This window comes from Saccopteryx bilineata, chromosome 4 (genome assembly GCF_036850765.1).
Source record: "Saccopteryx bilineata isolate mSacBil1 chromosome 4, mSacBil1_pri_phased_curated, whole genome shotgun sequence".
Classification (NCBI taxonomy): Eukaryota; Metazoa; Chordata; class Mammalia; order Chiroptera; family Emballonuridae; genus Saccopteryx; species Saccopteryx bilineata.
This window is the reverse complement of record NC_089493.1, coordinates 67,796,716-67,821,614: the sequence shown is the minus strand read 5'-3', so window position 1 is coordinate 67,821,614 and position 24,899 is coordinate 67,796,716. Positions and strand designations below refer to the sequence as shown.

Below are 24,899 nucleotides of genomic sequence, written 5' to 3'. Positions count from 1 at the left end.
ATTTTACTACAATTTTCAATATCCTATTTATGTAAATTAGGATTTTCTACCCTCAACACAATTAAGAGTAAAGAGAGAGGAATTCTTAAATGCACTGAGGAGGAAATGAGTTTGCCTTTCAAATATATGCCCAAACATTGAAGAAGTCACTAGGACACATCAGGCTCATGTTTCTCATAAACACAGGAATGAAAAAACTTAACACATTCGCACCAAAACCTGCCAAATTTACTAAATCTTACTAAGAATGTATCTATGTATACAAAAAGATAACTTTGTCATTTTATTTTTTAACCCCTTTTTTTTTATGAATTCTAAAAAGCATAACTCAAAAAATGTAACATAAAAATGTTTTTTAATGTCAGAATAAATTTAATTTTGTTGTATTTATTTCATTTAATTACCATAAAAGCACATTTGGACTTTATTTTTTTCTTTAATATTTGACTTATTATAACATATTTCTCAGAAATTTGTATATAGTGCAGCTACAATTATTTGTAGGATTTTAAATGCGCCCTGACTTCAAAAAGTTTGAGAACCACTGCCCTAAGCTAACAAACTTTGGAGAGAATGAAAGCTATTGATTATGTGTTTACTAAGTGCCTGGCACAATCATTTTACTCAGGTTATGTCATTATTAAAAAAAACAACAAAAACTAACCTATGAAATGAATACAATTATTTTCTCAGTTTTAACTAGTGAGGAAACTGAAGCCCAAAGAAGTTAGTAATTTGATTAAGCTTACACAGAGGTGGCAAAAGTAGAATTTGAATACAGGTCTTTCTAGTTCTAAATGCTAAAACAATCTGTAGAATGAAATGTGCTGTGAAATTAATTCAGGGTGCTAGGACTATCATTTTCTTTTTAAACAAAATAGGAAAAAGATCAGCCACCACTGCACGAGCAAGATTCAGTGAAGACTTGTTTGGGGAGAGAGTATTGTTATAGGGCAGCAACAACAATTTTCTTTCATTGTTAATTTTATTTTATTGCAAAAGTAAGAAAGAGACTGGAAAGGAGAGAGAGGGTGAGAAGCATCAACGTGTAGTTGCTTTCACCCTAGTTGTGCCCTGACTGCTTCTCCGACGGGCCTTGACTGGGGCCGAGCCTGTGTCCCCTTGCCTCAGCCAGCAACCTGGGGCTTTTCATGCCAGCCACCTTTAGGTTCAAGCTGGCAAGCTTTTGGATAATGTGGAGGATCCCCCACTCAGGCCAGCGACCCCATGCTGATAAGCCCACACTCAGAGCCAGCAACCTGGGCTTTGAAACAGCAACCTCAATGTTCCGGGTAAATGTTTTATCATGGGACCTCAGCATCCCATGTCAACATTGACACTTTATCTACTGTGCCACCACTGGTTAGGCAGCAACATTAATTTTCTTTGTAACTGTGGGCAGTCAAAAAAATTTAGCCTGAGCAGTGGTGACACAGTAGATAAAGTGTCAATGTTGACATGGGATGCTGAGGTCCCAGGTTCAAGCCCCAAAGTCACAGCTTGAGTGCGGGCTCATCTGGCTCGAGCATGGGCTCATCAGCTTGAACATGGAATCACCGACTTGAGCGTGGGGTCACAGACACGACCCCATGGTTGCTGGCTTGAGCAAGGGGTCACTGGCTCAGCTGAAGCCCTTCCTTTCAAGGCACTTATGAGAAGCAATCAATGAACAACCAGAGTGCCACAACTAGAGTTGATGCTTCTCCTCTCTCTCCCTTCTAGTCTGTCTCTATCTGTCTCTGTCTTTCTTGCTAAAAAAAAATAAAATTTAAAGCCACTGCTCTATGCTATACTGTCTCTCTATTACCACCACCCCCTACAATGTTCCCAATTATGTATTTGGTTCTACCTCATCACATTCAGCCAACATGGGCTTAGGAAGCATATATTCAAGGTTGATATTTTTATTTTTACTAAGAGTTTGATAAAAAGTATTATTAGAGGTTTACAACCACAATTCACACACCTCACAGGCTATCATAACTCAGTCCTACGAACCCCTCTTTACTAGAGGTGACACTATACTCTAGAGACAGATGTGTAGATTCCAAAGAATTCAGAATGCACACGTTCTGTAACCCACTAAGTACACCTTTTGTGTTGAGGGAGGTAGTTTTCTTTTTCCTCACACAAATGCTAGTCAATGTGTCCATCAAAGCTCTCCCTTTCAACACAATTCCAGTTTATACAATCAGTTCACCTGGAAGCCAGTGGAAGGTACTTATGATTTGAATATCTCAGTAGTTTCTAACTTTTCAGACCAGGAAGGTTTGAGCTGCATTGCCTAGAGGAAAAAATCAATAAAGCCTCATGAACTGAACACCTCATTTGAAACCTGCACTTACTGAAAATAAATTTCCTTCCTCAGCTTCAAAAACAAAAAACAGAATGCACACTCTTTCTCTCACCAAAAATATTTGAGACCACCACGAACAGAAAAGAATAGTGGCATGTAAGAGTTCTACCGGTCTATGCAGGCCACCCAAAACTCTTTTCCTCTTGGGTAACTTGCCCCACTCCCTTATTCCATCTGTGCCACTACCAAAACACTTTTGTCTGTTGACTCTGGAAAAAAAAATCAGGAAAGTCTACATTTGATTACAAGTTCCAGAGCCCAGAGGCCGTGTTACTTCTTGCTCACCATTTTATTTCCAGCATATATTATAGATATTAGCTGGAGAACAATGTTAAATTATAATCACCAAGCCTTTGTTTCTTTCAAGCTCCTTGAAAAAGGCTGGCTAGGCACTGTGTCATTTCTGGTGCCAGAGTCTACAGGTCATTGTGCTCTGTGCCCTTGCTGGAGGTAGTATAGTACAGAAAATACTCAACCACTAGCAGAAAATTTGAGTTTTACTTTTGTAGTTGGATAGATTACTTCTTTTTCTCTTGGTTTCATATTTTCTCAACTGTAAAAATAAAAGAGACAATCTCTAAGGATCTTTCCAACTCTGATTTCTAGCAATAACTTGAGAGTGATTTCAGAATAACAAAAGCACGTTCATGTCTTAAGCTCTTCATAATGGAATTTAATCTGTACCTCCACATAACCTGAGGATTTTTTTTTCTTCATTGTTAGCCCTTCATAGTCCCCTGGCAGATACCTGAATTCTGTAAGATAGAAGAAAAAGCACAGGCCAGGGCTGTTACATGCTGGACTACAGAAATATGCCTCTCGGACCAGCATTCAATCAACACAATAATTACTAGGATTTAAATATATTTCCTCAAAGACACAGGTATGTTCCTTATTCCGATTTCTGAATAGCAGATATACCAATTTAGGAAATACACGTACCCAGGGAAACAATTTTTAAGGAAGGGGTTATAAATGATGGGCTCTGAGATTTCCTGCTTTGTGCTCTTTCCACTATAATACACCAAAAAAAAAAAAAAAACCCCTCTTATGGCCAAGTTTCTTTTCTTGAAGCTTTGGTGTGAAAATGTTTATCTGGTTGGGTGAGAGAGAGGATATGAGTCCATTCTGTCCTTAATATAGCCAGGAAAGCTTATCAGTATTGTGGGGGCCTCCATGCTCTCATAGTGCGCATGACCTTGGAAGGAGCAAGGGCCTCTAATCCCGCAGCACTAAGTTTTAGCTAACAATTTTCTGGAAGGAGAGGAGGAATCTCCAGCTTTATCCTGTTTTTCTCCCCTGTATTTGTTATAATACATAGATACTTATAAATAGTGCAATTTATGACTCTGACAAGAGTACCATAAAACAATAGCTATATTGTCAGTATTGTATGCTATGCTCGTATTCCCAAAATTTTCACAAAAAGGAACAGTAATCTCTCATATATTACAAAGAATGGTAACAACAGGAAAATAGAGAAGTAACCCCTCCAATCCCCATTAGTTTACATGCTACCCTTTGAACATTCTAATTGTTCACAATGTCTTCTCTTCTAGTCCTCTTCCTCTCGAGCTCTGTAAAATTCCATCTGTCTAAATTATACCTGTTTTTAAGGTTCAATCCAGCTGCTGTCTCTGCCAAAATACAACCTCTGCCCTAAAATTAATCACCTCAGCTGAAAGTAATCACCCCCGCTGAAATTAATCCCTATGAACTCAGACAGTAGACATTACTTTTAACATTTATTCAGTTATAAAATGTCTTACATTATGTTTGTGTAGTTATCTCATTTGATTCCCCAATAACCTTGAGAAGTGGACATAAATATCCCCATTTAGAAACAAAATCTGACATTAGAGAATTCATTCTTAGGATTACAAGACCAACAAATCACAGGAAGAAAATGCATAACCTTTTCCAGTAATACTACTTTTAGGCTACATCACAAAGATACTAAAGCATTGTTAAAGCATTCATTTAACAAAAAATATTTATGGAGCAGCGACTAAATGCCAGGCATCAGTCCACACATGGTAAAAGAGTAATGAACAAACGTTATTAGGTCCCTGTCCTCATACAGCTTACATTCTTGTTGGAGAAAAACAAAAAAGCAAATAAATAAATACACAACATCAGGGTAAGTAATGATAAGGACTTTGAAGAACAGTGATGTAGAATAAAGAGAGAATAAAAGAGCTGTACTCTTTTTGATAGGATGATTAGGGAAGGCTCCTCTCTGAGGAGGTGACAACCCAGCAGAAAGTCAAATGAAGTCAAGGACACAGTAATGAGACGTGTATTCCAAAAGGGGACAGCAAAAGCACAGGCTCCAGTGTCAATGTGCTTGTGGTGACTGAAGAACAGCAAGAGCAACGTGTGCAAAGTGCTTGCAGGCCTTACAATACTAAGAAATAGGTCAGAGAGGTAGCCTAAAGCTTTAGGGTTAAGACTATAATTCTTCCCAATTCAAATATAATCCTTTATCAATTGAAAAAAAGTCTCGAAATTTCATCAATATTCTTTTTTTTCTCTTAATTCCATTTTGGCCACATAATTTTTTTAAGTTAAATAAAATAAGAAAATACTGCTAAAATCTTAACTATTCAATTTGGTTTTTTCCAAAAGCGAATAATTTTACTTGCTTCTACCTTTATATGTCCTTACAAGTGTACTCTAAAATCTTTCTAAATGTTGTCCAACATGAGTCTAACTCCCTCTCTGTAACAGGAAGCATCTTACTTCCTTAAAAGGCAATGTGATTCAAGCCGACATTGGGATGACTAGCAAACCACATGTTGGATATCAGTAGTGTGTCAGAGTTAGTTTGTCATTGTGATAACTGAACTGCAGGTATGTAGGAGAAAGTTCTGATTTTTAGGAGATATATGCAATGGTGTGATGATAAATGTTGAACAACTGGCTCCAGAGGAAAGAAGCCCTGGTTTGCTGCAGGATCCATTTCCACAGTATAATTACTGCCACGGTTGTGATTTCAAGCAACCAGCTGATGCAGAGTTGGGAAGAAATGTACAAAATCAGCTTTCAGATGCTCAGGCCAGCGAGTTCCATGTAGACGAGGCTCAAGTGTCATAATGTCTGCAATCAACTTTCAAATTATAAAAAAATAAAATAAACCTCTATGCTTGTTGGTCTCATCTACCCATCTATCTATCTATCTACTAAGTGATAAAATAAGAGTGGCAAAATGTTCACAATCTATAAAAAGGTATTTAGATTGTTACTTGCATGATTCCAACTTTTCTAAGGGTTTGAAATTTTTAAAAATTACATGTAAATTAAATTACAGAACAAAGTAGGGAAGTTTTTTAAAAATCCTTATGGCTAATTCTTTTGTAAAATGAAGAAAGCAGAACTTATTGTCTATCAGTAAGTACCCTTTCATCAAGTATACCAAATATGATATAGACCTTTAACCTATTTTTAAAACCAAAGTTACACATTTTCTTATTATTATAAATTTAAGTAAAACTGTGACAAACCATGATATCTTTTCACAAAAGAAAATTGAAGATTTGGTTAAAAAATGTAAAAAAATTTTCTAGATGTCAGGATAAAGTTTTTAAATGGTCTGATTTCAGATGTTGCTATCAAATTTTAATTCCAGGCCCTGGCCTGTTGGCTCAGTGGTAGAGACTTTGGCCCTGTGTCTAGAAGTCCCAGGTTTGATTCCCAGTAAGGGCACACGACCATCTACTTTTCCACCCCACTCCTTGTCCCCTCTCTCTCTCTCTCTTTCCCTCATGCAGCCATGGTTTGAATGGTTCAAGTGAGCTGGCCCTGGGTGCTGAGGATTGCTCCATGGCCTCATATCAGGCACTAAAATAGCTTGGTTGCTGAGCAATCGAGCAGCGGCCCCAGATGGGAAGTGCATCACTCGGTAGGGGCTTGCCAGATGGATGCCGGTTGGCACAAACGCAGGAGTCTACCTCACTGCCTCCCTGACTCTCAATTAAAAAAAAAAAAAGGCTTTTTAAAATTCCATTCAACAATATATAAGTTTGATAAGTGGGAAAATATAAAAATTGGAAACTTCATATTAACTTAACATGTTAATCCCCAAATACAAATTGGTTGTGCTCCCAAAAGGGTAAATTTTTAAAGTAAATAAGCATCATACTTGGAATAAACACTATTATTTTAAAACAATGTGAATTATACCTAGATTCCCAAACTAGCCTACCAAAATTTCTTAACTTATAATGGCCATTAGTTGCAGAACCACGGAACAAATCTAAATTCTGAGTCACAGAAGCAGAAGGGCCATCCATGCTCCAAGCACTGAATCAATCCTAGGTAATGTTCTGAAGAAAAAAACAATTTGGGGCACTATCTCACCACTCCTAATATCTTTCACCAACCTCCTTCTAGTGTCCACCAGCCCCAATCTCTCTGCCTTAGTGCTGCTCTAAGAGCTCATTAGAGTATATTACTGCCCAGAAATAGCTGGTGTGCTCCAGTTATCCACTTTCCCTCTCCCACTGTGTGTGCATTACAGATGTGTAGCTCAATGCTGGTTTTGTTGCTCTGGTTGTACACTGCAGCGCAGTGCAGAGTAACACAGTAAGGGTCTACTGATCTCTTATGCCTGTTTTGACCAGCCTTCACAACAGGGAAACACTCATTTTCTCTGGCAGATACAAGAATGACTCTGTGACAACTTTCATTTACCTTTAGCAGATCATGAGAGGTGCCCCCGCATACGCAGAGGGAAGGAGCATTCTTATCTCCAAAGGCAGAGGGAAGCCTGTAGGAATCTCAATAAACAGATCTGTTTCCCCCAGTTTATTACACTTAGCTTATCCTATCACATTTTCCCACAGCTTGACAACCTTCCTCAAACCTAGTATAGCCTGACCAGGCAGTGGCACAGTGGATAGAGTGTCAGACTGGGATGCGGAGGACCCAGGTTCGAGACCCCGAGGTTGCCAGCTTGAGCGCGGGCTCATCGGGTTTGAGCAAGGTTCACCAGCTTGAGCACAAGGTCGCTGGGCTCAAGCAAAGGGTCAATCGGTCTGCTGTAGTCCCCTGGTCAAAGCACATATGAGAAATCAATCAATGAACAACTAAGGAACTACAATGAAGAATTGATGTTTCTCATCTCTCTCCTTTCCTGTCTGCCTGTCCCTATCTGTCCCTCTCTCTGAAAAAAAAAAGTGAAATAAAAAGTGTTTTAAAACCTAGTATAAAGGCTAAATTGTATGCTTTTCTGTTAATAAAAGGAGGGAAGGAGGGGAGGGAGGAAGGGAAAGAGGGAGGGAGAAAGGAAGGAAAGGAGGGAGGGAGGGAGGGAGAGAGGGAAAGAATGGGAGAGAAGAAAAAAGGAGTCATTTTCTCAGTGCAGCTGATCCAGGTTGTACATCCTTGGAAGTAAAACACTTACCAATCCCTACCCTGTGCCAGGTATATTCTAAGTGCAAAAACATAGGTTCTCAGTGTCTCCCACAATCCTTAAAGTTGATGATGTTAGAACAAACAGAACTGAAGTTCAGACAGCCTATGTAATTTCCTCAAGGTCATTCAACTAGTAAGTGCTGAAGTTAGAATGTGAATTTCTAAGTTTGACTGTGAGGCCTTAGGGTACTAACTCTTCCTGCATTACAGCATGCTACTAAGACAGACCCCTTTGAGCTAATTTTATACCAAAGTATGGCTACCATTTCAATAGTCCTCAAAAATGTGTAACTAAATATACATTTATTAATCTAAATGAGTTTTTAGTTGGTATAATGTTAGGACAACTTTTAAAATAAAATAAATGAATACTTTCGGACAGAGTGGCCCCAACAAAGATGCAGCTGGCTCTACCTGGAAGCACCTGGCCCTCTGCTTATTTAGGTAAACGTGGCTGCCCATAGGTGAGCTAGTCAACATTAAATAACATAATGTTTTAATTATATCTATATGAAGATCACACTTTAGACTTCTCTTGAAACACTGGACATATTCAACCCATGCCTAGGACCAGGTCCAAACTTGACATTTTCTTTTTTTTTTTTGGACAGAGATAGTGAGAGAGTCAGAGAGAGGGACAGCTAGGGACAGACTGGAAGGGAGAGATGAGAAGCATCAATTCTTTGTTGCGGCACCTTAGTTGTTCATTGATTGCTTTCTCATATGTGCTTTGACGGGGAGGGGGGTGGGGCGACAGCAGAGCAAGTGACCCCTTGCTCAAGCCAGTGACCTTTTGGCTCAAGCCATCAACCATGGGGTTATGTCTATGATCCCATGCTCAAGCCGGTGACCCTGTGCTCAAGCCAGCAACCCTGGGGTTTCAAACCTGGGTCTTCTGCATCCCAGTCCAATGCTCTATCTACTACACCACCGCCTGGTCGGGCCAAACTTGACATTTTCAAGTACAAGGTAGAGTAATGTTATTTAACCTTTCCAGATGCCCAGATTTACTCAGCAGTTAAAACATCCTTTAAAACTCTATTCCTAGGAAGCTTACTCCACCTATCTCAGAGAATTTAAACTATAATTGTAATAACAAATGACACTATAAAGAAATAAATTGCACATATATGGCAGGCATACTTTTGTAGTTTTTATATTTTTCAAAGATAATTATATATTAAAAGGCGATTACTTCTTAACATATTTTGTTAACTGACCAAGCATATAGGTATCTGTAATATCTTGTTTAATGTGATCAAGGTTATCATTCAATTTATATCCATTTGCCAAACACTGTCATATTTCATTCTCACAACTATGAAAAGTTGGATTATCCTGATTTTACAAAGAATCTGAGACTCAAAGGCAGTGGTTCTCAAAGTATGTGCCCTAGAAGATTTCCAGGTGCGCCCTATGGTACTCCAGAGAGTTATGTGTCTGTTGGGGACCAAAAAACCAACTGAGTTTTTGGAGTTTAGATTTTTGGGGACAGAGGTGTGGGGAATTGGCTGTAGGCTGACAGTCTGCCCAACCCCTCACCTCACTTGCCTGATTAGGTTGCAAAAGGCTGTTAAGCTGTGGTGCTGAATTGTTTACACTACCCCCCATGTTCCCGGAAAGACTGGAGGCAAGTTTCTTCTATCCTTTGTTTGGTGTCAAGTTAAGATGGTATGGATGGTGGGGGTTTTCTGCACTCAACATAATTAAGAGTAAAAAGGGAGGAATTCGCCTGACCAGGTGGTGGCGCAGTGGATAGAGCGTTGGACTGGGATGTGGAGGACCTAGGTTTGAGACCCCAAGGTCACCAGCTTAAGCGCGGGCTCATCTGGTTTGAGCAAAGATCACCAGCTTGAGCCCAAGGTTGCTGGCTTGAGCAACGGGTCACTCGATCTGCTGTAGCCACTCTCCCCCCCCCCCCCCCCCCCCACCCCCGTCAAGGCACATATGAGAAATCAATCAATGAACAACAAAAAGCTGCAACGAAGAACTGATGTTTCTCATCTCTCTCCCTTCCTGTCTGTCTGTCCCTATCTGTCCCTCTCTCTGGCTCTCTGTCTCTGCCATAAAAAAAAAAGGGGGGGGGGAGGAATTCTTCAATGTATTGACCAGGAAATGAGAGTTTGCCTTTCAGAAATCACTAGGACACATCAGGCTCATGTTTCTCATAAACACAAAAATGAAAAAACAACACATTCGCGCCAGGACCTGCCAAATTTACTAAATCTTACTAAGAATGTATCTATATATATAAAGATAACTTTTTCTCATTTTTAAAATTTTTAACCCCTTATGAATTCTAAAAAGCATAACTCAAAAAATATAACATAAAAATGTTTTTTAATGTCAGAATAAATTTAATTTTGTTGTATTTATTTCATTTAATTACCATAAAAGCACAATTGGACTTTACACTTTTTTCTTTAATATTTGACTTAATTATTATAACATATTTCTCAGAAATCTGTATATAGTGTGCCTACAATTATTTGTAGGATTTTAAATGCGCCCTGACTTCAAAAAGTTTGATAACCACTGCTCTAGGGATTAAGTAAATTGATAAAGATTAAATAGCTAGCAAGTAATGTAACAAGGATACAAATACAGGTCTGATTACAAAGCCTGTGCTAATAACATGAACGAGTCACCTTGGGTAGCATTGCCCAAGTAATGTTATGTAACTGCTTAAAAATTTAAAAAAAGCCCTGTCCTGGCTGGCTCAGTGGTAGAGCATTGGCCCAGCCTGTGGACATCTTGGGTTCGACTCCTGGTTAGGGCACACAGCAGAAGCGACCATTTGCTTCTTCACCCCTCCAGCTTCTGTTTCTCTCTCTTCCCCTTCTGCAGCCATGGCTCAAGTGGTTTGAGCGAGTTAGCCCTGGGCACTGAGGAAGGCTCTATGGCCTCCTCCGCCTCAGGCGCTAAAATAGCTCAGTTGTGACTAATAGCAACACCCCGATGGGCAGAGCATCGCTCCCTAGTGGGCTTATAGGGTGGATCCTGGTCCGGGTGCATGCCGGAGTCTGCCTCCCACATAAAAAAATAAATAATTAAAAATAAAAATTGAAATTTTAAAAATAAAGATTTACCTCAGACAATGGTAAAATACTACTGACTACTGTGAAATGTAGCCATTGCCCTATACAGTGACATCTTGATTATTTGAAAGGACAGGAGAAACTTTCCTGACTTCCACCTAATCCACTAACAAGACTGACCAATGCTTTCCACACCCTCCATAAAATCAAACTTTTTAAGACACTAATAGCTAAGAGTGTACAGTAGGTCCTTAAATAGTTGTTTTTTTACAATGTTGACAAGAAAAATTGATTCCAGATGGGGTCACTGTCTGTGTGGCTTCAGCACGTTCTCCCTCTGTCTGCATGGGTCTCCAGTTTCCTCCCACAACCCAAAGATGTGCATGTGAGGTGAACGGTGTCTGAACTGTCCCAGTCTGAGTGAGTGTGGGTGTGCGGTGTGTGTGATATATCCTGCTACGGAAGGGTGTCCTGCCCAGGGTGATTCCTCACTTGTGCCCTGACCTGCTGGGAAAAGATCCAGTCATTTGCAACCCTGAACTGGAATTAGTAGGTTGTAAAACAATCATCTTCCTCGTTTTTTTTCATCTTCTTAAATGTATGTAGAGCTCCCATTTATTTCAATGTTTAATATTAGAAGTGCTTGGGATCTTTATTTAAAAGTTTTTGTAACCAGAAATACACCATAGGAACTTAACTCTTGTTTCTATTAAATAGCCTGTGGTAATACTGGTTTCATTATACATTTTGCTTAATGTTGCAGTTTCCAAGAACCTATCCATGCCTTTAAGTGAGGACTTACTGTATTTTCTAGTTACCTGAATGTTTTTACTTCTACTAGTAGAGTTATATGTTTAACCAATAGCTGGTGTTTGTTCCAAATCTGTTTATGCCACTTGAAATTAACTAATTTATCTAAATATTATATATATACACCAATGAAATGAGTGCAAAAAAAAGTTATTTCTGTTAAAACTATGTTAAGGCCCTGGCCGGTTGGCTCAGTGGTAGAGCGTCGGCCTGGCGTGCAGGAGTCCCGGGTTCGATTCCCGGCCAGGGCACACAGGAGAAGTGTCCATCTGCTTCTCCACCCCTCCCCCTCTCCTTCCTCTCTGTCTCTCTCTTCCCCTCCCGCAGCCGAGGTTCCACTGGAGCAAAGTTGGCCCGGGGCTGAGGATGGCTCTGTGGCCTCTGCCTCAGGCACTAGAATGGCTCTGGATGCAACAGAGCGACGCCCCAGAGGGGCAGAGCATCGCCCCCTGGTGGGCATGCCGGGTGGATCCCGGTCGGGCGCATGCGGGAGTCTGTCTGACTGCCTCCCCGTTTCCAGCTTCGGAAAAATGAAAAAAAAAAACAACTATGTTGAATGCTTTGGAAAGAAATATTTATGAACATATATTCCCTCTCCCCCAAAAACAAATTCCTGTAGAATACAGGTATACAACACACTTATAAAATTGTGAAACATTAAAAGTAACTTATAATTAATTTTTTTTAAGGTAAAAGGTTCTACCTTCAGATTGCTCTACAAAGTCTTATTCCACTTTAAAGAAATCAAAACTAGGTATACATTACTGGTTTTGTTTTTTTTAATACAAAAAAAAAAAAGGAAAGAAAAAAAGAAAGAAGATCAGACTGACCAGGTGGTGGCGCAGTGGATAGAGCATCGGCCTGGGACGCAGAGGACCTAGGTTTGAAACCCCAAGGTTGCCAGCTTAAGCACAGGCTCATAGACATGACCCCATGGTCTCTGGCTTAAGGCCAAGGTTGCTGGCTTGAGCAAGGGGTCACTGGCTCAGCTGGAGCAACCCCCTCCCCCCATCAAGGCACATATGAGAAAGCAATCAATGAACAAGGTGCAGCAACAAAGAACTGATGCTTCTCATCTCTTTCCCTTCCTGTCTGTCTGTCCCTATCTGCCCCTCTCTGTCTCTCTCGCTTGAAAAAAAAAATCATATCTAACTTTGAAAAACAGGCCCCATTTCACCCCCCAAAAGGCTCTGATCCTACATGAAAAGTTAGGTTAAATAATTTAGGATGTTATTTTTTTTTATAATTTCCCATTTAACCTGACTTTTTCAACTAGCCAACCATCACACCCAATCATGCAGGATAAGAGACTCCTAATGTACTTTAGAAACTCTCTGAAGCACAGCTGTATCTCGCTAAGCAAATGTCGCAAAGTTTCTACACTAGAATTCATACTCTTGACTCAGATTCTGAATGACTATCTGAAGGGTTCTTCTATTTACTCTCATTCTAGAGAACTCAGTGTTAAGCATGGTTATCTAGTTTTCTAGCCCAGAGATTTAAAGTGGTGAAATTTAAAAAAGGCAAGAATAAGCATATTAGCACTAAAAACTGTTGACAGCATGGGATTTAAAAATCAAATCTAAAAAATAAAAATCTGCTAAAGGGGTTTAAATTGGAGAAAAAAATAAAAGAAAAAACCTTGTAAATTTAAATCTCTCTTTATGGCACTTCTAGATGATGACAGAGTACAAAGCTGAAATTCATGACAATGTCCCTTTATCATTACGTAAAGATTAAACTACAATGATTCTATATATCTTTTATTTTTTTTAAAGGACAAGGAAGCATTACTATTTTAGAGATCTGTCCACATGTCATGATTACAACTGAAAATATTTTTGGCATTTAAAGAGCAGTTTCAATTATCTATAAAATTAACTCATATAGGACAGTTTCTTAGACACCAATATAGAAAAAAATGAAGTATTAAACAATCCCATCATTTTTACACCATAACGCTTAAGAAAGATACAATTTTAGAGAGGAAAAGTTACTTCTTTAGGAGTCTGGATGAATAAATTTTTTTATTTTCCTTAATAATCTGTATCAGTATATATCAGTATATAACTAACATTTTACTGTGTTTTTGTTACTAGTTTTGGCTAAAACAGAGATTGTGTGCAAATATTTTTTTATTGATTTTAGAGAGAGTAGGTGAGACAGGAACATCAATCTGTTCCTATATGTGCCCTGACCTGGGATTGAACCAGCAACCTCTGTGCTTTGTGATGATGCTCTAACCAACTGAGCTATCTGGCCAGGGCTGTGTGCAAATATTTTTAAACTGCTTATAACTTTAAAGCAACTTTTTTTTTTCATTGGGGGGAGGGAAAGGGGAAAGGAAGTGGAGGGGGAGAGGTAGAAAGAAAGAGAGAGAGAGAGAGAGAGAATGATCAACTCACTGTTCCACTTAGTTGCTCCATTTAGGTTCTGCACTCATTGATTGCTTCTGCCAAGTGCAGTACTACCCAAGGCTGACCCTGCTTAGCTTCCCTGATCATCCTGATCAGGTGCTCTCAGGGTGTTATGGCTTTAGATTATTGATTGCTTCTCATATATGCCTTAACCCAGGGATCAAACCTGTACCTCAGTACATCATGAAGATGCTTTATCAACTAAGCCACATGGCCAGGGCTAACACAACTTTTAATAATAACAACAATAAAAACACAAAACAAATAGCGGCTTTGATTTTATTTGCTTGTTTATTCTGGGCTGCAACTACTGACCTTGGTGCCATTTTTCCAAAGTCACTGATGTAATCTAAAAGTCAAAACAAACCTGGGATTCTACACAAACAACCTGCTTAGGAACAATACACTTACAAATACTTCATGAATAAATAGCTAATTTTAAGAAAAAAGCCAAACACATAAAACTAATTTAAGCCACTAAATTAAGTATGGCTTTCTCCATTTCTATCTAGTGCATTTTAAAAGACACTACTTCCAAAGACATATTTTAACTAGAAAATTTGTCTTTCTAACCCACTTTGGAAAAAAATATGGAAGAAATTAACCAGTTTAATACATATCTTTTAAAAAATGAGCATCTAATTTATATGAGGATAAATTAACATTTCCACTCCTAAAGTCTCACATTTGGAAGGTTCTTTATCATCTAGTCCAACTCCCTACCATATACAATAATCCTCTTCTTAAAGTCTTCCTAGGAATCAAATCTCCATCTGCCTGAAAAGCCTTCATTCCTCACTACTACTATATTAAAATCTCATCATGGTCCACACCATTAAACCAAAACCCCCCAAAAAACAAACAAAAAAACTGATGAGTTTTCAATCCTCTTAAATCCTTAAAAAACAGTGTATACATTATTCTTCTAAATCCTGAAAATACAGGTTTGGAAGGGAAATGACACATTTACTTACCATTAATGATTTCAATAGCCTTAACTATCCATTTATTGAATAAGGCCCTGGACTAATTTGCAAAGTTTTAGAGTTTGCCTAAAGCACAAAAATCAGCAAATGAAAGCAATACTAATAATAAAACAGTATTTGTCTACTCAATCTTAAAAGTTTCTCAATTTATCAAGTTCAAATTCTTAAGCTGAAAAAGCTTATAAACCTCTTTAAAATGAAGTTAAGACTTTCTTTACCTAAAATGAGTATTGTAACTCTAAAATCATACCAAGTACTATGGCAACAGATAAAATGCTGTCCTTGACAATTTCATTTTGAGTTACAACAGAATCTCTCTCCGAACTACTTCAGTTGTGAAAATTGTATCCTCCCATTTAGACAGACCCTAACTCTCCCTTACAGATACCCTTCTCTACCTTACCAGCTGGAACCTGTAACAGAAACAAGTAATAATATGTAATAGACAAAGAAAGAGTTGAACCTCCCACGGAATTAGGTTAAAGGTTCTAAAATGGGGCATAAGGGGGAGAAAAAAAGCCTACTTAAATCATTTACCTCGGTCTGGCTTCATTTTCACATCCAATTTCCACCCTGGGTGCTGTGAAATAGACGTGTGGGTTCTTTCAACCGGCCCGCTGCTGATTCTGTGACTACTGCTGTTTGCAAAATGCTAAAAGAGACCAAAAGAAAAATAATCAGGTCCTGGCTCTAATACTTAAACCTTGCAAGAAAACTACTGTTAACAGTTAGGCCTCTTCCTGGCACAAACTGCGGTGACAGCAGCATCTGCAGGTTTGAAAAAAAGCAAAACTCTTTCTGCACCGCTGCCCCCATCTCCTCCGGACTGAACACCCCTCTTCCCTGCCCCGTGCTCTCTAGGCCAAAGTGTCTTTTAACAGTGTCTCTGAATCGAAAGGAAGATCTATTTATAACCTGGAGGTACGGGCAAGGAGAAAAAAAAAAAAAAAAAAGACTCAAGCAACACAAGCTAACTAACCCCTTTGTAAAAAACGCTGCTGGGAACAGCGGCACATCCGCAGTGGCTGGTATATTCTCCGACCTGGTGCGGGGCGCAAGAAACTCTTCAAGACCCCCTGGCGCCTCCCCAAGTGCTCCTCCCGCCCCGCGGGGCCTCACCTGTGTAATTACCCTCTGGCTAGCCTTCCTGCCGCAACCGCGGCCAAGTTTGCACAATAAGAGGGTCAGAAAGCAACTCGAATCATCGCCTCGCGCCCAGCCCCCCGCCCCAGGCGAACTCTACGGCGCTGTCCGGATCGCCCCCTACCACCTTTAGCTCTGCGTGGCGAGGACGGAGGTCGCCCCAGGTAGGGCTTCACGAATGGGCGCTCGCCCCTGCTCCGCGCGGCCGTCCTGCGCGGCCCCGGACTTCCTTCAGCCCCGCCGCACCGAGAGCCACGCCAGCCCCTCTCCCCGCCGGAGAGTTGTTTTCATGTCGCCCTCAGCCGGCCTCTGCTGCCTAGCTCGCTCTCCTCCCGGGTGCCGATCCCTCCTCCCTTGGCACTTCTCTGAGCCGCTCGCCCGGCGACTCACATCACACTCCAACCTCAGACCTGAGGCTCTGGGTGGCGCAGGGCCGGCGAGAGCCGAGTGTGGCGCGCAGCGCCCCCCGGGGTTGCGTTAGGGGACCATGGGGGCCCGAGAGGACAAGTCCGACGCGGCTCCCCGGCGCCCCTGTGGCCATCCACCTCCGCCCCAGCTGCCGCCTCGCTCGGCTCCCAGCACTCAGCCCCTCGCCCTGGCCGAATCGCACCCGAGCCCCGCGGCCCCCAGCCGGCCCGGCTGCCCCGCGTCTCTGCCAGCTCTTTGCCCGCCCGCTGTCTCTAGCTCTGGCGCCCAGCTCCCGATCCCCCTCGCTCGCCCAGTTCTTTCTCTGCTGTTTGCCCTGTCAAAACACTGCCCGGGTCACGTGTCCCAACAACAGCCAACCCACCACTCGTCACTTCCTCCCTGGCGGCCTCCGCGGCTGGCGCCGGGTTGTTATGGCAACGTCCCGTGCGCCCGGGGGCGCTAGTTGAGGGTCTTGGGTTTGGGTGCAGGTGCTCCGCGGCTGCGTGTGGTGGGCGGAGCCGGGAAGGCGGGTTAGGCGCGGGCCAGCTGCGGCGGCTGTGGTCTCCTGCCTGCGCTCTGAGACGGGTGCGGCGCGTCTGGGACCAGGAATCCGAGCTGCGCTATTAGAGCACAGGGTAACTGGGGAGATGTCATCCGAGGGCCTGCCCCAGACGTGGAGGATAATTTTAGTCTCCTCCTCCTCCTCCACACGCGATGTTGGCGCAGAGTTGCAACCGAGCCTCAAGTGGAACACAAACAGCGCACGGTGGAACCGGGTCTAATGTGGTCAAGGAAGGAGAGTGGACAGCCATGCGCATCAGGAATTAGGAAGTTAAAGAACAAGCCCTAGCAGCCTAGATTTTCCCAAATTACTAAGGATTTTAAGTAGGATTCGTAACCCAAGCTCCCGAGGCATTCGCTGTGCTAAAAATAACTTTTAATAACATCTAAAACACTGACTCATGCCAGGAGGACACTTTTTGACACCGTGTTATTGTTGGGGAGCTGTAATTTTCTTGTTGTGCTGTAACAATGTGACATTACATTTCGTGTTGTGATGTTGTGTCATCACTCAAACACAAACAGATGACAAGGATCTGCTGTAATTTAGAAAAGCAGTCCTAACAAGCACTGAAGCTTTTAGCTACTCAGTAAGTAGGAATGGGGTTGTGAGCTCAAAACAGAAGCAAGGTTAAGTATAAAATTTGCCATGCTCTTCAGTTACATTGGGAAAAAGGTGGATTTTTTTTTGTTTGTTTTTTATTTTGCTTTTTTAAAAGAAATAGTTTTGCATACAAGAATCACACACAGACCCTGGCCGGTTGGCTCAGCGGTAGAGCGTCCGCCTGGCGTGCGGAAGTCCCGGTTCCATTCCCGGCCAGGGTACACAGGAGAAGCGCCCATCTGCTTCTCCACCCCTCCCCCTCTCCTTCCTCTCTGTCTCTCTCTTCCCCTCCTGCAGCCGAGGCTCCATTGGAGCAAAAGATGGCCCTGGCGCTGGGGATGGCTCCTTGGCCTCTGCCCCAGGCGCTAGAATGGCTCTGGTCGTGACAGAGTGGCCCCCTGGATGAGCAGAGCATCGCCCCCTGGTGGGCGTGCCGGGTGGATCCCGGTCGGGTGCACGTGGGAGTCTGTCTGACTGCCTCCCCGTTTCCAGCTTCAGAAAAATACAAAAAAAAAAAAAAAGAATCACACACAACAGGAAGCCCTGGCCAAGTAGCTCAGTTGGTTTGAACTCCATCCCCATACACCCAAGGTTACCGGTTCACTACCCTGTCAGGACACAAAGAGAACTCAACCAATGAGGCCCTGACCTGGTAGCTCAATTGATTAGAGGATCATTCTGACATGCCAAGGTTGCAAGTTTGATCCCGGGTCAGGGCACATAAAAGAGCCAACTATTGATAGTGAATGCATGAATGGGTGGAAGATGTTTCTCTCTTTCCCTTCCTCTCCCTTCCTCTCTCTTTCTCTCAATTGAAAAAAAAAAGAAGAAACCTTACAATAGGAAAGGTCTATAGGTGACTTACTTTTGTCTTTGTATTCTTCTGTGGTTTCCAAGGTTTAACAATGAGTATGTATTACTTTTATATCAGAAGTTTTTATAAAATGCGAGATTGGAAATTGCATATTCTTGCCTTGGGTCCATCAAATACATGAAATTTCTTTTATGAAAAATTAGTAATATGTTCTAGATGTGTTGATATGTACTGTAAAATTATATTCACAATTACAATTATTAGCCTTAACTCTAAGATTGTATGTAATCAAAACAGGACAGAACATGAAGATTTTACATTTTTTCAAGGAAATATTCTGAAGATGAAAATTCTGACAAATGGCAACAATACCTTAATCTATTGTTAAAGTACTTGTAAAGCCAGAAGCCACGGCCAGGGCCACTATCACAGCAGCCTTCTGGCCCATGCAGGTTTGCATTGGATTCGGACAGTCGGCAAAGAAACGGAGCCACAAACTGGTGGGCCATAGTCTTTAATCCTAGCTTGCACCCGGCGGGCAAGTAAAAACACACACTGGGCTCCAAAACCCAATCACATTCAGTTCTCACAAAGCCACTGACTTATCCGAGTTTTCTAGAATCAAAGGTTTCTAGCTCACCAGCCTTATTCTCCTCAGTTCCCCATCTCCTTCCTTATCCCAGATACAAACTCTGTACAAACTGGCATCTCACTCAGCACTCCGCCATCTTGGCTGCTTTTCCTCGCCTCCTCCACGTGGCCTCCTTCCGCTGCTGGCTCTACTCTCTCATGCTAACCTCAGGAACCAAGAGCCCCAGCTCCCGTTCTGCCCCCATTTTATAGTATAGCTTCACAACCTTTAATCCAATATACAAAATAGGGAAGTCTCTAATACAAAGTCACTTCTCTGAGGCATGATTGGATTGTACCACCTCACACCAAAAAGGGTGGGACAGGCTTAATCCCAAAACCAAGGCTACAAGGATTCTGCCTGCCTACAGCCCGCCCCCAACACATTGATATCACCTGGGCAGCACCATTTTTAACAAAGTGAGCATAATACATTTTATCTGCCCAACAGTACTGTACCCCAGATTCTGCAAAGTACCGTACCTCACTTCAGTGGGTTTACGTAGAGACACCAAGTCCAGATGAATTTTGAAAGGTTTTATTAAAGGAGGAGATTTATTAAATATGCCAGCCGCGTATGGCTGACACAGGGCATTAGTATCTATCTCTCCTCCTTTGCCTAGAGGTACACCTTAATTTCAAGATTCCAGGAAGGGAGGGAGAGCCAAAATCAGTGTAGGGTGGTATGTAAATTTTGCCTCTTATTGAAAGGGAAAGGGAGTTCTTCAGATAACCTTAATCCTTTCAGAGAATTTAAAACCAAATGACCCAGTTGTCCTTGTAAGTCAGGAGACTTCTATGTTCTTTTTTCCTCCATTTTCTAAAGAAAGGACAGGACAGAAAGCCTGACTTTTCCTCTTTAAAATGGCATTGCCAATACTAAGTTTTACAGTTCTCTGGCACCTTACCATACTATGTAATGGTTGCTGTCGGGCAGATAAAATATATTATGCTCACTTTGTTAAAGATGGTGCTGCCCACGTGGAAGCCCGTTGCCCAGGTGATTGCTTGGGATGGGTGTAATTGTATTAATGTGTGTTGGGGGCAGGATATGGACAGGCAGGATCCTTGTAGCCTGGGGCTTAGTTTTAAGACTAAGCCTTTCCCACCCTTTTTGATGTAGGGTGGTGCACTCTCATGAAGAATCCCATTATGCCTCAGATAAGTGACTTTGTATCAGAGATTTCCCTATTTTGTATATTTGATTAAAGGTTTTGATTTCTGCAGTATAAAATGGGGCAGAATGGGAGCTTGTTCTCTTGGTTCCTGAGATTAGCATTAGAGTGGAGAGCAGAGAAAGGCTACGTGGAGGAGACCAGGAGAAGCAGCCAAGATGGTGGAGTGCAGAGTGAGAGGCCAGTTTGTGCAGAGTTTGTGCAGGGAGAAGGAAGGAGATGGGGAACAGAGGTGAATAAGTCTGGTGAGCTAGAAACCTTTGATTCTAGGAAATTCGGATAAGTCAGTGGCTTTGTGAGCACTGAATGAGTGGGTTTTGGAGCCCAGTGTGTGTTTTTACTTGCCCGCCGGGTGCAAGCTAGGATTAAAGATGATGGCCCACCAGTTTTTGGCTCCATTGTTTCTTTACCGACTGTCCAAATCCAATGCGAACCGGCATGGGCCAGGCGGCTGTGATGGTGGCCGGGGATACTGGCTTTACAGTTACAAATGTTAATACCTAGTGGATTTGACTCTGATATTATTAGATACTGTACTATGTAGTTTATTTGATAACTGAAGTTTCTCTTGTTCTACAATCACTTAACTAACCTTGGTAATGGGAGACAGTTACAGATAATCCAAAATCCTAAATTTAGCACAACAGCTGGGACCAGATAACAGGTATTGTAAAAGGCTTACTGAATGAACAAGGCAGCAAGATCTGTGATTTAATTCCTCTTTCTCTGCTTAATTTTCAAGAGGTATAAAGACATGGAAAAATCTTGAGAGCAAAAGCTGAGAATATTGGATAATATAGAACACAAACTATAAATTCTTTTAAATAAATGCCTGGCCAGGAGGTGGCACAGTGGATAGAGCATCGGTCTGGGACACAGAGCACCCAGGTTGGAAACCCTAAAGTCGCCAGCTTGAGTGCAGGGTCGCTGGCTTGAGTGTGGGATCATAGATGTGACTCCATGGTCGCTGGCTTGAGCAAGGGGTCACTCTGCTCTGCTGTAGCCCCCCCCAGACACATATGAGAAAGTAATCAATGAACAACAAAGGAGTTGCAATGAAGAATTGATGCTTCTCATCTCTCTCCCTTCCTGTCTGTCTGTCCCTATTTGTCCCTCTCTCTGTCTCTGTCACCAAAAAAAAAAAAAAAAAAATAATAATAATAAATAATTAATGGCACATGAATAAATGATGCTGTCTAAACATTTGTTAGACTACCTTGTAACTTTTTTGAGGATTTTAGGTCTGTTTGAAAATTGAAGATTATTATGGCAGTGCAAAAAGTATTTGACAGACGTGAATTTTTGACTTATTTATTCATTATTCAAATTATTTCATTCACTCGGCACACATTTACTGAGCATTCACTATTTGCTAGGCACATGTTAATCTCTGAGAATACAAAGGTCACCAAAAACAGGGTCATTATTCTTGTGGAGCTTCCAATACTGACTACTGTAGTTGCATGGCCTCGGTCAAGTCACATTCTTCAGCCTTCTTTCACCTAGAAAAATGAGATGTCTGGACCAGTGGTGGGATTCAAATAATTTGACAACTGGTTCCCTGCCCTAATGGCCATTTTAAGTATAAAAAAAGATATACCAAAAGGTAGTTTATTATTTCATGCATTTAATACTTAATAAGAACAATAAAAGATACACAAAACTAGGTTATAAGAATTTTAACATATTAATGAAAAAATAGTAAATAATACCTGACCAAAAAGACCACAAAACTATTATTTATTTCCATTGTGCTTCTTGATTGGTGTCCTCACTTGCAATTTTCTTTGCTTTTATCCAAGCATCATCGGCTGTGTGACTTATACTTACCATCTTTTCACTGTAGGAGTAGGATCCCATTCCTATAACTATGGACTGAATGAACATTACTACAGGCCCTTAGAATATGCTGTTGTGAAGATGAACATTAAAAAAGAGTAAGAAGTCCCTTCTCTTCCTCGGCGTTGCCTAAGGAGGTGGCAGCCATCTCCTACTTGGTACCATGGCTGCCCTCAGACCCCTGGTGAAACCCAAGATTGTCAAAAAGAGGACCAAGAAGTTCATCCGGCACCAGTCAGACCGATATGTCAAAATTAAGTGAAACTGGCGGAAACCCAGAGGCATTGACAATAGAGTGCGCAGGAGATTCAAGGGCCAGATCTTGATACCCAATATTGGTTATGGGAGCAACAAGAAAACAAAGCACATGCTTCCCAGTGGTTTTCGGAGGTTCCTGGTCCACAACGTCAAGGAGCTTGAAGTACTGCTGATGTGCAACAAATCTTACTGTGCTGAGATTGCTCACAACGTCTCCTCAAAGAACCGCAAAGCCATTGTGGAAAGAGCAGCTCAGCTGGCCATCAGAGTCACCAATCCCAATGCCAGGCTGCGCAGTGAAGAAAATGAATAGACAGATTGTGTGCACATTGTATTTGTGTTAATAAAATTGAAAAATTATGCCAAAAAAAAAAAAAAAAAAAAAAAAGAGTAAGAAGGCCCTGGCCGGTTGGCTCAGTGGTAGAGCGTCGGCCTGGCATGCAGGAGTCCCAGGTTCGATTTCTGGCCAGGGCACACAGAAAAAGAGCCCATCTGCTTCTCCACCCCTCCCCCTCTCTGTCCTCTCTGTCTCTCTCTTCCCCTCCCATAGCCAAGGCTCCATTGGAGCAAAGTTGGCCCGGGCACTGAGGATGGCTCCATGGCCTCTGCCTCAGGTGCTACAATGGGTCTGGTTGCAACAGAGCAATGCCCCGGATGGGCAGAGCATCGCCCCCTAGTGAGCGTGCAGGGTAGATCCCGGTCGGGCGCATGCGGGAGTCTGTCTGACTGCCTCCTTGTTTCCAACTTTGGAAAAATACAAAAAAAAAAAAAAAAGTAACAAATGTAAATTTCTGATTTTAGCATTGGACGGCTGCTAAGGTGCCCACCTTAGAGAGAACCCTGATTACAAGTGCCATGTTAACAACCAGTTCACCGAACTCAATAAAAAATTACGTATAGGTTCTGCTGAACCGGTGCAAATCGGCTGAATCCTACCACTGGTCTAGACAGTATATAATCCCCTTCTTTTCTAACCTGTAACTGCATAAAACTTGTCCAGAGTGTTTGGAAATAATGACCTACTTATAACAACTCTAAGGATTGCCTGACCAGGTGGTGGCACAGTGGATAGAGCATCAGACTGGGATGCAGAGGATCCAGGTTTGAGACCCTGAGGTCGCCAGCTTAGATGAGGTTTGAGCAAAAGCTCACCAGCTTGGACTCAAGGTTGCTGGCTCGAGCAAGGGGTTACTCGGTCTGCTGAAGGCCCACGGTCAAGGCACATATGAGAAAGCAATCAATGAACAACTAAGATGTCGCAACGAAAAACTAATGATTGATGCTTCTCATCTCTCTCTGTTCCTGTCTGTCCCTATCTATCCCTCTCCCTGACTCTCTCTCTGTCTCTGTGTAAAAAAAAAAAAAAAAAAAAAAAGAGAGTTGGCAATAAGTGTGTTTGCATATTGGAGCACCCAAGCAAAACAAACATCTTTGGTTCATTCTTTGTGAGGAGTAAGGGTAGGTGACACAAGAAAGTCACAACTGGCAGGACCATACCTTTTTTCCATCTGATTTGATGTCTATTTTGCTTTCTCCTAGTGTTCCAAAGACTTATGAGTAACTTCAAAAAAGTTTTATTCTGCCCTGGCCGGGTAGCTCAGTTGGTTAGAGCATCATCCTGAAACGCCAAGGTTGCGGGTTCAATTTTGGGTCAGGGCATATTCAAGAATCAACCAATAGCCTGACCAGGCGGTGGCACAGTAGATAGAGTGTTGGACTGGGATGCGGAGGGCCCAGGTTCGAGACCCCAAGGTCGCCAGCTTGAGCGCGGGTTCATCTGGCTTGAGCAAAAAAAGCTCACCAGCTTGGACCCAAGGTCACTGGCTCAAGCAAGGGGTTACTCGGTCTGCTGAAGGCCCGCGGTCAAGGCACATATGAGAAAGCAATCAATGAACAACTAAGGTGTTGCAATGAAAAACTAATGATTGATGCTTCTCATCTCTCTCCATTCCTGTCTGTCTATCCCTCTCTCTGACTCTCTCTCTGTCTCTATAAAAAAAAAAATAAAATAAAAAATAAACCAATAAATATACAAATAACTGGAATAACAGATCAATCTTTCTCTTTCTCTCCCTCTTTCTATACAATTGAAAATAAAAGCTATCTTCAGCAAGGAGATAATTCCCCTCAACATTTACTGGTTTTGTTGAAATGGGCAGTATATAACAAGACTGTGTATTTAATAGAAGTCTCTATAAGTATTTATTAATACAAGGCTGTTAGCATAACCAAGGTCATGGAACCAGTTCAGGCTATGATAACAAGCTCCATCAAAATAGGAACTGGTGCCTTTTTTTTTCCTCTTAAACCTCTAGTACCAAGTGAAGGACCTGGCACAGAGTAGGAGCTCAATACATGTCAACCTTTATAATGACCAATAAAAAAATTTTTGAGCCCTAGCCAGCTAGCTCAGCAGTAGAGCATCAGCCCAGCATGTGGAAGTCC

General features: G+C 41.8%; 1 protein-coding gene and 1 pseudogene across 6 annotated transcripts in view; one reads left to right on the top strand and one right to left on the bottom strand.

Moving 5' to 3' along the window:
• ATOSA (atos homolog A) overlaps positions 1 to 17,152 on the bottom strand; it is a 104,665-nt gene extending 87,513 nt beyond the window's left edge. For 2 of the 6 annotated variants that reach the window (XR_010731279.1, XM_066276280.1), the window contains exons 1-2: positions 16,293 to 16,555; positions 15,560 to 15,674 (exon numbers count right to left, since the gene is read on the bottom strand). Coding sequence is in view for 4 of the 6 variants with exons in the window: in XM_066276280.1 (XP_066132377.1) it covers positions 15,560 to 15,575 (16 nt within the window). In the remaining 2 variants the exon portion in view is untranslated. Of the gene's footprint in view, positions 1 to 15,559; positions 15,675 to 16,001; positions 16,065 to 16,292; positions 16,695 to 16,955 lie in introns of those variants that run through there. The other 4 variants (XM_066276283.1, XM_066276282.1, XM_066276284.1 and 1 more) reach the window with 3 other exon arrangements.
• Positions 17,153 to 22,290: 5,138 nt separating this feature from the next.
• Positions 22,291 to 22,814, top strand: LOC136334194 (large ribosomal subunit protein eL32-like; annotated as a pseudogene).
• The last annotated feature ends 2,085 nt before the right edge of the window (positions 22,815 to 24,899 follow it).